Below are 13,067 nucleotides of genomic sequence, written 5' to 3'. Positions count from 1 at the left end.
CTAACCATATTTACTTTGGCCTCGGTAGCTATTATAAGCGATGTGTTATTCTAACCATATTTACTATGGTCTCGGTAGCTATTATAAGCGATATGCTATTCTAACCATATTTACTCTGGTCTCGGTAGCTATTATAAGCGATATGCTATTCTAACCATATTTACTATGGTCACGGTAGCTATTATAAGCGATATGCTATTCTAACCATATCTACTATGGTCTCGGTAGCTATTATAAATGATATGCTTTTCTAACCATATTTACTATGGTCTCGGTAGCTATTATAAGCGATATGCTATTCTAACCATATTTACTATGGTCACGGTAGCTATTATAAGCGATATGCTATTCTAACCATATCTACTATGGTCTCGGTAGCTATTATAAATGATATGCTTTTCTAACCATATTTACTATGGTCTCGGTAGCTATTATAAGCGATGAGTTATTCTAACCATATTTACTATGGTCTCGGTAGCTATTATAAGCGATGTGTTATTCTAACCATATTTACTATGGTCTCGGTAGTAATCATCACAGAAAATAAAATGAGGAAAAACTTATCTACCCGTCTCCCGATCACATGCCAGGTTATAACACTTCTGTATAAATCCATCTCGTTCACAGCGTCGTTTTTGGATTCCATCTGTTCATGTGTTGTGTCTATCTTTTGCTTCTTCTGTATACAACAAAAGGCGAGCCATTGTGGAATGGGTTTGGTATCAGGGGTATTATATATACAGAGAGTTGATATTACAGCCAAGACGACAATGGCACTGATAATGAGTTTCACCATCAGAGAGATGGTGAGAAGGGACACCGGGTCACTGGTGTTAGGGATACTGTCCGACATGATGGTCATATATACAGTTAGGGTAAGTAGCATGGTTGTGGCGTAGGAAACCCTTTCTCCGGATTCTGCTGGCAAAATGAACGCAAGAAGTATTGCAACATTGAGCAAACAAACTGGTAAAACGATTGTATATACCAGGTATGTGGGTCGCCTTTCTAGCGTATAGGAAACTTCTATGGTAGAAGTATAGTTATAAGCAATATCAGATCTGAATCCATTTCGTTTGATACTCCAAAATAAATTTTCAATTATATCCATGTCTTGTGCTCGGCCGTGAAAAGTAACCGCTGTATACGGTTCCAGGGATGCAAACATAATTGAACAATTGTGGATATCGTATGGGTAGTACGTGATATCAGGCGCACAAGAAGACAGGATGATTTCAGTGGCTAAAGCCATTGCATGTCCTGTGTGGAAGACCGTTATAGATGAGGTTGGCGTTAAGAGTAGACTATTTACACCAGTCGCTGCGACTATGATGGGGTACCACACCTGCAATGTAGTAAAGTATACACGGTCAATATCGCCATAATTTGACGGAGTCCAACGCAATTTCTCGTCTGTCCAAGAAAGAGAAATGGAAGCATATGTTGTAAGCGTTCCTTTCACGGCGTCAAACTCTTGGAAATGTGGCATCGAGTACATAAATCCGACATTCATGACATCGTCCTGGTTTTGTAACGGACGTACATTTCTAACATAGCCAGCGAGTAGATCGGTTTGGAGTCTGGTCATGTCGTCATAAGATCCAGTGTGTGTGCCTACAAAGAGGACAGCAGCTACGAATGTGATGGTAATCTTCATGTGAGATATTCGGTATGATAATACTGTATTTGTATTTCAAGATCTCTGAAGGATAATGTTCACATGTTGATAAAGAAGACGATATTATTCACTCTGTATCCATGACTTTACATGACCGATAGGCCACAATAGTTGAGGTGAAAACAAATCAATTGAGTTCCTTTGCAAAAACACATATGTTTTATCTTATATCTCTGCATGTAATGATGCTTTATGTTTATCAAAGAAAGCCAAATAACCATCCAAACGTATCTGATGGTTCCGCCTAAGAATCCTTCCGCGGTATATAACTGTAACAGGCCACTGCGCCCCTTCCACAACCAAATATTCATTAATACTGATGGCAAACGAAGAACAACCAGGCTGTGATGATAGACATATTATCCAATCGTAATTTTAAATCATGTATCGGATAGGTAGACGCACATATTACCACGGCACAGACTTGATCCAATAACACAGATAATCCTGCATTAATATCGATATCCATTACCAGGTCCCATCTCGGCGTCTGTTGCATTTGTCTTTCTACACAGATTTCTGATATGTTTACTATCCATTAGTAAAATGAATGTATAAGCGACATAAGTGCTTCATGTTATCGATGTTCTACACAATTATCTTATTTTTTTAAATCTCAGTTGTTTACAAAGAGAAGTCTCTAATGTAATCATGTAGGTCTTACTAGATCGGACAAACGGTATTTCCATGGAACCTGACAATAGACATTAAAGTCAGTATTTGCAATTGGATATCACGTGATTGCTTTGTAACATAACAGGTGACCATGAATTCGCTTTTATCCAATTCATTCACATCTGTTTTATAAGAGTAGTGTCTAAACAAGGAAAATAATTCTAGTCTAAAATGTTACGATATAGACTACGTAAAAAGTGACATATGTTTAAATATGTAATGGAGTACGAATACTAGTAAATGATTTAATAACAAAACACTGAGTGTTGCGTAACGTTAATCTGTTTAAATATTGATGCAAGTTTCTGATGTTTTTGACACACAGTCTTTTAGTCAAATATTGCGTTTTCCATCGAATTCAAAAACGCTGAATCCAGAAAAAAGAACAACAACATGACAAACGGTTCGTTCGAAAGTTAGACGCCTATTCAACATATAAAAGACATGAAACTTACAACACGATGAAAAGTGATACTCCAACATTCCATCTTATAAAGGTACTGTGGCAGACCTTCACTATTGGCGTAAAGACGGCCAAACGATACTATTTGAAGTGAAAACCATAATGTTACTGGTAACTCCATGTCTGGTATGGTGTTACTGGTAACTCCGTGTCTGGTATGATGTTACTGGTAACTCCGTGTCTGGAATGATGTTAGTGGAAACTCCGTGTCTGGTATGATGTTAGTGGTAACTCCGTGTCTGGTGTGATGTTACTTGTAACTCCATGTCTGGTATGATGTTACTGGTAACTCCATGTCTGGTATGATGTTACTGGTAACTCCGTGTCTGGTATGATGTTACTGGTAACACCGTGTCTGGTATGATGTTACTGGTAACTCCGTGTCTGGTATGATGTTACTGGTAACTCCGTGTCTGCTATGATGTTACTGGTAACTCCGTGTCTGGTATGATGTTACTGGTAACTCCGTGTCTGGTATGATGTTACTGGTAACTCCGTGTCTGGTATGATGTTACTGGTAACTCCGTGTCTGGTATGATGTTACTTTTTAACTCCGTGTCTGGTATAATGTTACTGGTAACTCCGTGTCTGGTATGATGTTACTGGTAACTCCATGTCTGGTATAATGTTACTGGTAACTCCGTGTCTGGTATGATGTTACTGATAACTCCGTGTCTGGTATGATGTTACTGATAACTCCGTGTCTGGTATGATGTTACTGGTAACTCCCTGTCTGGTATGATGTTACTGGTAACTCCATGTCTGGTATAATGTTACTGGTAACTCCGTGTCTGGTATGATGTTACTGGAAACTCCATGTCTGGTATGATGTTACTGGTAACTCCGTGTCTGGTATGATGTTACTGGTAACTCCATGTTTGGTATAGTGTTACTGGTAACTCCGTGTCTGGTATGATGTTACTGGTAACTCCGTGTCTGGTATGATGTTACTGGTAACTTCGTGTCTGGTATGATGTTACTGGTAACTCCGTGTCTGGTATGATGTTACTGGTAACTCCGTGTCTGGTATGATGTTACTGGTAACTCCGTGTCTGGTATGATGTTACTGATAACTCCGTGTCTGGTATGATGTTACTGATAACTCCGTGTCTGGTATGATGTTACTGATAACTCCGTGTCTGGTATGATGTTACTGGTAACTCCGTGTCTGGTATGATGTTACTGGTAACTCCGTGTCTGGTATGATGTTACTGATAACTCCGTGTCTGGTATGATGTTAATGATAACTCCGTGTCTGGTATAATGTTACTGGTAACTTCATGTCTGGTATGATGTTACTGGTAACTCCGTGTCTGGTATGATGTTACTGGTAACTCTGTGTCTGGTATGATGTTACTGATAACTCCGTGTCTGGTATGATGTTACTGATAACTCCGTGTCTGGTATGATGTTACTGGTAACTCCGTGTCTGGTATGATGTTACTGGTAACTCTGTGTCTGGTATGATGTTACTGATAACTCCGTGTCTGGTATGATGTTACTGATAACTCCGTGTCTGGTATGATGTTACTGGTAACTCCGTGTCTGGTATGATGTTACTGGTAACTCCGTGTCTGGTATGATGTTACTTGTAACTCCGTGTCTGGTATGATGTTACTTGTAACTCCGTGTCTGGTATGATGTTACTTGTAACTCCGTGTCTGGTATGATGTTAGTGGAAACTCCGTGTCTGGTATGATCTTACTGGTAACTCCGTGTGTGGTATGATGTTACTTTTTAACTCCGTGTGTGGTATGATGTTACTGGTAACTCCGTGTGTGGTATGATGTTACTGGTAACTCCGTGTCTGGTATGATGTTACTGATAACTCCGTGTCTGGTATGATGTTACTGATAACTCCGTGTCTGGTATGATGTTACTGGTAACTCCGTGTCTGGTATGATGTTACTGGTAACTCCGTGTCTGGTATGATGTTACTGGTAACTCCGTGTCTGGTATGATGTTACTGGTAACTCCGTGTCTGGTATGATGTTACTGGTAACTCCGTGTCTGGTATGATGTTACTGGTAACTCCGTGTCTGATATGATGTTACTGGTAACTCCATGTCTGGTATGATGTTACTGGTAACTCCATGTCTGGTATAATGTTACTGGTAACTTCATGTCTGGTATGATGTTACTGGTAACTCCGTGTCTGGTATGATGTTACTGGTAACTCTGTGTCTGGTATGATGTTACTGATAACTCCGTGTCTGGTATGATGTTACTGATAACTCCGTGTCTGGTATGATGTTACTGGTAACTCCGTGTCTGGTATGATGTTACTGGTAACTCTGTGTCTGGTATGATGTTACTGATAACTCCGTGTCTGGTATGATGTTACTGATAACTCCGTGTCTGGTATGATGTTACTGGTAACTTCATGTCTGGTATGATGTTACTGGTAACTCCGTGTCTGGTATGATGTTACTTGTAACTCCGTGTCTGGTATGATGTTACTTGGAACTCCGTGTCTGGTATGATGTTACTTGTAACTCCGTGTCTGGTATGATGTTAGTGGAAACTCCGTGTCTGGTATGATGTTACTGATAACTCCGTGTCTGGTATGATGTTACTTTTTAACTCCGTGTCTGGTATGATGTTACTGGTAACTCCGTGTCTGGTATGATGTTACTGGTAACTCCGTGTCTGGTATGATGTTACTGGTAACTCCGTGTCTGGTATGATGTTACTGATAACTCCGTGTCTGGTATGATGTTACTGATAACTCCGTGTCTGGTATGATGTTACTGGTAACTCCGTGTCTGGTATGATGTTACTGGTAACTCCGTGTCTGGTATGATGTTACTGGTAACTCCGTGTCTGGTATGATGTTACTGGTAACTCCGTGTCTGGTATGATGTTACTAGTAACTCCGTGTCTGGTATGATGTTACTGGTAACTCCGTGTCTGATATGATGTTACTGGTAACTCCATGTCTGGTATGATGTTACTGGTAACTCCATGTCTGGTATGATGTTACTGGTAACTCCATGTCTGGTATGATGTTACTGGTAACTCCGTGTCTGGTATGATGTTACTGGTAACTCCGTGTCTGGTATGATGTTACTGGTAACTCCGTGTCTGGTATGATGTTACTGGTAACTCCGTGTCTGGTATGATGTTACTGGTAACTCCGTGTCTGGTATGATGTTACTGGTAACTCCGTGTCTGGTATGATGTTACTGGTAACTCCGTGTCTGGTATGATGTTACTGGTAACTCCGTGTCTGGTATGATGTTACTGGTAACTCCGTGTCTGGTATGATGTTACTGGTAACTCCGTGTCTGGTATGATGTTACTGGTAACTCCGTGTCTGCTATGATGTTACTGGTAACTCCGTGTCTGGTATGATGTTACTGGTAACTCCGTGTCTGGTATGATGTTACTGATAACTCCGTGTCTGGTATGATGTTACTGGTAACTCCGTGTCTGGTATGATGTTACTGGTAACTCCGTGTCTGGTATGATGTTACCGGTAACTCCGTGTCTGGTATGATGTTACTGGTAACTCCGTGTCTGGTATGATGTTACTGGTAACTCCGTGTCTGGTATGATGTTACTGGTAACTCCGTGTCTGGTATGATGTTACTGATAACTCCGTGTCTGGCATGATGTTACTGGTAACTCCGTGTCTGGTATGATGTTACTGGTAACTCCGTGTCTGTTGTGATGTTACTGGTAACTCCGTGTCTGGTATGATGTGACTGGTAACTCCGTGTCTGTTATCATGTTACTGGTAACTCCGTGTCTGGTATGATGTTACTGGTAACTCCGTGTCTGCTATGATGTTACTGGTAACTCCGTGTCTGCTATGATGTTACTGGTAACTCCGTGTCTGCTATGATGTTACGGGAAACTCCGTGTCTGGTATGATGTTACTGGTAACTCCGTGTCTGCTATGGTGTTACTGATAACTCCTTGTCTGCTATGGTGTTACTGGTAACTCCGTGTCTGCTATGGTGTTACTGGTAACTCCGTGTCTGCTATGGTGTTACTGGTAACTCCGTGTCTGCTATGATGTTACTGGTAACTCCGTGTCTGCTATGATGTTACTGGTAACTCCGTGTCTGCTATGATGTTACTGGTAACTCCGTGTCTGCTATAATGTTACTGGTATCTCCTTGTCTGCTATGATGTTACTGATAACTCCGTGTCTGGCATGATGTTACTGGTAACTCCGTGTCTGGTATGATGTTACTGGTAACTCCGTGTCTGGTATGATGTTACTGGTAACTCCGTGTCTGGTATGATGTTACTGGTAACTCCGTGTCTGGTATGATGTTACTGGTAACTCCGTGTCTGGTATGATGTTACTGGTAACTCCGTGTCTGGTATGATGTTACTGGTACATGTAACTCCGTGTCTGGTATGATGTTACTGGTAACTCCGTGTCTGGTATGATGTTACTTGTAACTCCGTGTCTGGTATGATGTTACTGGTAACTCCGTGTCTGGTATGATGTTACTTGTAACTCCGTGTCTGGTATGATGTTACTGGTAACTCCGTGTCTGGTATGATGTTACTGGTAACTCCGTGTCTGGTATGATGTTACTGGTAACTCCGTGTCTGGTATGATGTTACTGGTAACTCCGTGTCTGGTATGATGTTACTGGTAACTCAGTGTCTGGTATGATGTTACTGGTAACTCCGTGTCTGCTATGGTGTTACTGGTAACTCCGTGTCTGGTATGATGTTACTGGTAACTCCGTGTCTGGTGTGATGTTACTGGTAACTCCGTGTCTGGTATGATGTGACTGGTAACTCCGTGTCTGTTATCATGTTACTGGTAACTCCGTGTCTGGTATGATGTTACTGGTAACTCCGTGTCTGCTATGATGTTACTGGTAACTCCGTGTCTGCTATGATGTTACTGGTAACTCCGTGTCTGCTATGATGTTACGGGAAACTCCGTGTCTGGTATGATGTTACTGGTAACTCCGTGTCTGCTATGGTATTACTGGTAACTCCGTGTCTGCTATGATGTTACTGGTAACTCCGTGTCTGGTATGGTGTTACTGATAACTCCTTGTCTGCTATGGTGTTACTGGTAACTCCGTGTCTGCTATGGTGTTACTGGTAACTCCGTGTCTGCTATGGTGTTACTGGTAACTCCGTGTCTGCTATGATGTTACTGGTAACTCCGTGTCTGCTATGATGTTACTGGTAACTCCGTGTCTGCTATGATGTTACTGGTAACTCCGTGTCTGCTATAATGTTACTGGTATCTCCGTGTCTGCTATGATGTTACTTGTAACTCCGTGTCTGGTATGATGTTACTGGTAACTCCGTGTCTGGTATGATGTTACTGGTAACTCCGTGTCTGGTATGATGTTACTGGTAACTCCGTGTCTGCTATGATGTTACTGGTAACTCTGTGTCTGCTATGATGTTTTGTTGTCCTCTATGGCATGTTTCGGACATGATACCGTCACCCCAGTTTACATTAAAACGAAATTGACTTTTTACGTTAGTGCAGTTGATCTTTCGGAGCTCTTGGTCTTACATTTCTTAATTTTTTTGCTTTGTTTATTTCCATTTTATTGTTCACATACTGCCAGATGAGGTTTAGTATTGGTATCACAAGGTGTCACAATGTTTTTGATGTGTGGTAAATGTTTTATCGTCAGATTATGGAATGGTCGATAATTGATTATTTACGTTTACTTGCAAACTAAATGGTTATAATTACCTATTCAAAACAATGTCGACATTTAAACAATTAGTGCCATAGCACACATTTACAGTGACCTTGAATTTCATTCACGTACACAAAAAAAAAAAAAAAAAAAAAACAAAAAAAAAAAAAAAAAAACACACACACACACAACAACAACACCTGTATCTTCTTCCCAAACTGTGGGAGAGAAATACTTTGATTTTATTAATTGATCAGGGTGCAACGACACAAACTTTATACAAATACATGAATTCAAGGTTTATTGCAATTTGTGGTGACTGTCAACACTGTCAACAATAGCTCTTCATTGCTCGCGTGATCGGGACCTGATTGAATAATTATGTTTACCAGTGGGATCTACAAATCCCCCTTATGGTGTAAGTGAAAGCACTGTGAGCCAGGTATGCTCTAGTAAAATTACACGGGAAAGTAGCCATGCTGATAAACAATTGATAGATAAATGATAGATAAAGGTTCATCAATTCAAAACAAACTAAATCGTCTTTGATCGTCGGTAAATACGAGCTGATTGTATGATATTGATGAAATGTCAGAGAGCTTTGATAAAGAGCAAATTAATCTAGCACCAAATTGAAATCATATATAATTTAGAGAAATAATGTTATAAAAACAATTATTGATTTTGTAAAGCTCAAATAATGAAGATGAAAAGTATGTAAATGAACTTTTAAGCTTCAAAAGGACAACATCTACGTGATCAATTTTACAAATAGTTGAAAGCCAGAAAAACCCGAGGAAAATATCTACCTACTGTCAACGCTGGTAACTGTGCATATCCGCAACCCATGTCTGGGTGACTCCATGTGAAAATGCCGGAATAATCATAGTAGCGATAAACAATCATCATATGAGTGCGCTGTTCGTATATTGATATACATCAGGGCCTGGTTGTTCAAAAGGTGATTATCTTAACGACAATCTTTAGTGAAATTTCTCGTTTGCTGCAATATCTGTAATTATATCCTCATTGAAATGCTCAAGTAGTTTGATCAACATTCCTTAACTGCAATTTTCCCATAGAAAAGCATTACAGAAGTTAAAGAAAAAATCTTAAGTTAGGAGCCTTCCTAAAATTCTGTAATGATTTCCTATGGAAAATTTTGAGTTAAGGGATTCCTTAAATTTAAGAAATTTTCATGAAAATGGTCCCTGAATACTATAAGTTTGTTTTAAAAGAAATATTTGTTTCTTGATTTGAAAATTGCCGTTAAACTGTGATTAGCCTAATCACCTTTTGAACAACTGTGCCCTGTTTTGCTCTATGAATGGAATATTAAAAAATCTACAAATAAAAACAAATACATTTTACCTAAATGGATTTACTTGTTTTATTTATTTATTTATCTATTTATTACATTTGTTCAATTTTCTCAAATTTCTTTGTCCATTGATATGTTTTTCCATCAAAATGAACCACGAAAGGTGCCAACAATCAATATTTCTTGCATGTAAATATCAGTAGATAAATTTCCAAACAAACTGTATACTTATTCAATGTACAAGTATATTTATTTATTATTGTTTCATAGTTTACAATATTACATATGCACTTGGCTGGAGAATATAAAATTTATTTTCACCATAAAACAGAATAAATGACGCATCTGTACAACATGTAGTAACAAGAATTAGAATCGTTCAAATGTAAACGTGAGATTGTATACAACAAGTATTGTGTCGGGTGATCTGCGATCCTTATCTACGTATCAATCAATATGATATTAGCAATGAGCGGAAACGTCATTAACAGTTCAAATAGAGTTATTGACTCTAACAAAACACGCGTCTTTTTCCTTTTACAAAGGCAGAGATCGATACATTGTCATGTCAAATAAATACATACGTAAAGGACACATTGTGATATTACATAAGTAACAAAAGGCATCTGTTTCTTGAAAAAGAAATAAAGTTATTCATTAAAAATAGCAAAATCACAATGACACCAGTTAAAATATCACCGATATACTGTTGCTATGATCTTTGAACATGTAAGACAAACATTCTCCTTTGTCCATTTGGAGCGAGATATTATGTCGTTCTTCTCCCAATGTTCTTGAAGCTGTTGGTCTTTAGCGGAGTCTACGTCATATTGAAGACAACTTTATTATTATGTCCAATGCTAATTCTTACATATTAAAACATATTCTTTCTTCCGCGGCATTGTAAAGTACTTAAGGGTGGGTTGCTGGGTTGTACTTTAATATTTTATTTGTTAAGGCATATGTACTTGTTAGCATCCAGTAAAGTTATTACTATAGAATAATACCACAGGGAGACAAGTGAATGTCTCCTAAAACCCACATATACTCAACGTAGTCGAGAACAGCGAATGAAATCATTCTCTGTTACATATAGGACAAACAGGAATGTTTTGTGTGGTTTATATGTTGAAGAATTCTCAAACAAGTCAATCTCGCACCACATACATACATCAATAATTTGTATATCTTTAAGTGTTTCCTGGGTTTTGTTAAGGTTTAATTTTTCATAGGAAAGTTTGAAACGAAACGAATATATAACAAGGAATATAATAATGGATGCTATTAGAAAACATGAACGAAATATACATTTGAAAGGTAAATTAACATATGTATAGAGTAGAAGAAATAACTTTGTGATTGATTGATACATAAATTAGTAAATAGGTCAATAACAACTATATATTTAATTCCATTGAATAGTTAACTTTCAGTCAATTCTTTTAATCAATGAATGAAATTAGTCAAATGATGCTTGCTTTAGTTTTGGATAGGTGGTGCATTGCTAAAACATCCATTGAAATAGAATTGAGTGTTTGGTTATTCATTCCCTTATTCATTAGTTGATTGAAAATCCAAGAAGAAATATTAAACTGCATCATGTGAGTTACTTCTTTGATTCCTCTAAATCATGGTATTTGTTATAGGGCCTGATTATCCGGTTTGGAATGTTATCCTGACCATGTTGAAGGCTGTTTCTGTGACTATAATTAAGGTAAATATACCTAACATCAAGTAATCCATGGACCTTCCTACCTCCGGCCACGTAAAAGGCCTCCGCTTTTCTTTGTCTTGTATAATGTTCTCCTCAATTTCCTTAGAGACAACAGGATGGTCTGATTCCAAATCCTTCTCTGTAAGCTTATGCTCTGGGTTCGAGTCTCTGATTTTGATTTTCTTGTAGAAACACAGCAAACGCAGCAGCCACATGGGAATTGGGGTGGTTTCCTTCATTCGGTATATGTTTGCATTGAAGATAACTGTTAGAACTATAAGGCTACTGGTGAGAAGTTTGATCATCAGAGAAATGGTGAGAATAGGTACAGGGTCACTGGTGTTAGGGATACTATCCGACATCATAGTCATATACACGGACAGGGTCAGAAGTATGGTGGTGGCGAATGATATCCTTTCTCCCGAATCTGCAGGCAGAACAAACGCCAGGAGGTTAAGAATGTTCAATAGACAAACTGGAAGAATGATGGTATACATGATATAGGTTGGTCGTCTCCTGATGGTCAGGGTTATCTCAATAAACGTGTTCATATTTTGAACGTTGTAAGAATGCATTTTTATGTTATCAAGTTTCCACAATAGATTATTGTCTGCTCCGGGTAATAAGAACACGGTTGTTAAATATAGATTCACTTCACTTAGTGGTTCCAGCGTCGTGAACTGCAGGGCACATTTGTGTACATCATACGGATAATAATTGATGTCAGGGTCACAAGTTGTCGCCATCACACCACTTAACATTAGCGTCGCCGCGCCCTGGTTACTGTACGAAATTGTCAAATCGTCATTTTTCATGCCATCAATAAAGATGGCGTCGGCACCGTTCACAACTGCAAACGTGGGTGACCATACCAATGATTTACGCATTCTAATCTTCCTGATATCATCGTAGTCTTGCGGATTCCATGTCATCATTTCATCCGTCCAAGCTGTTATCAGAGATCCAATAGTTACCATTCTGCCATTTACAGCATCAAAGTCGTTCAAAGCGGTTACGCTGTATGTCACGTAGGTCTTCAGGGCATTGCTCTGGTTATGTAACGGCCGGATATCTCTGTTATAGTTCACTAACAAATCAGAATAAAGTTGGGACATGTTACCGTAGGAATCCGCGCCAGAAAACGTAGGTATACTACATAACAATAGAAATATTGGCATCGTAAGATAAAGGCGACACATGTTCCACATGAAGTGGCAAAGGTGAATAAAGTCTTCCATATTCGTCGATCGTTTATGATCTAATGGTTCTCGGAGATAATCTCGATGTTTTAATTAAACAATACACTAATACTGCAAAATGCATTAATACACTATTTGTTCTACCACAATGAATGTTAATACATGAGATAATATGATATCGGTGCGAGCTCAGTGCGATAACATCTCTCACCATGTACCCGGAATGGAAAATATGGATACTCACTTAAGAGCTTTTCAAATCAATACATGGCGAGATCGATATTTTCCTATCTAGCTATTATATCCTATTCTATGTGAAATGGTACAGCAAACCAAAGCTCAACTACTTAAGTGGGTATTATGATGGTAAATATTAGA

General features: G+C 38.8%; 2 protein-coding genes across 2 annotated transcripts; both read right to left on the bottom strand.

Moving 5' to 3' along the window:
* Positions 1–481: 481 nt before the first annotated feature.
* LOC138324350 (neuronal acetylcholine receptor subunit alpha-3-like) lies at positions 482–1,657 on the bottom strand. The gene has a single exon (XM_069269425.1). It carries the CDS (start codon positions 1,655–1,657, stop codon positions 482–484), a length of 1,176 nt encoding a protein of 391 aa, XP_069125526.1.
* An 8,200-nt stretch (positions 1,658–9,857) lies between these two features.
* LOC138324539 (neuronal acetylcholine receptor subunit alpha-7-like) lies at positions 9,858–12,614 on the bottom strand. The gene has a single exon (XM_069269591.1). The coding sequence runs from the start codon at positions 12,603–12,605 to the stop codon at positions 11,430–11,432; it is 1,176 nt and encodes a 391-aa protein (XP_069125692.1). The 5' UTR covers positions 12,606–12,614; the 3' UTR covers positions 9,858–11,429.
* Between the last annotated feature and the right edge of the window lie 453 nt (positions 12,615–13,067).

Source organism: Argopecten irradians, chromosome 5, assembly GCF_041381155.1.
Source record: "Argopecten irradians isolate NY chromosome 5, Ai_NY, whole genome shotgun sequence".
Taxonomy (NCBI): Eukaryota; Metazoa; Mollusca; class Bivalvia; order Pectinida; family Pectinidae; genus Argopecten; species Argopecten irradians.
This window is presented reverse-complemented; position numbering and strand designations above follow the sequence as displayed.

What these genes read in the sequence shown, in the direction of transcription:
- LOC138324350 (XM_069269425.1), bottom strand. Translation starts at nt 1,657, where the DNA reads ATGAAGATTACCATCACATTCGTAGCTGCTGTCCTCTTTGTAGGCACA.
- LOC138324539 (XM_069269591.1), bottom strand. Translation starts at nt 12,605, where the DNA reads ATGTCCCAACTTTATTCTGATTTGTTAGTGAACTATAACAGAGATATC.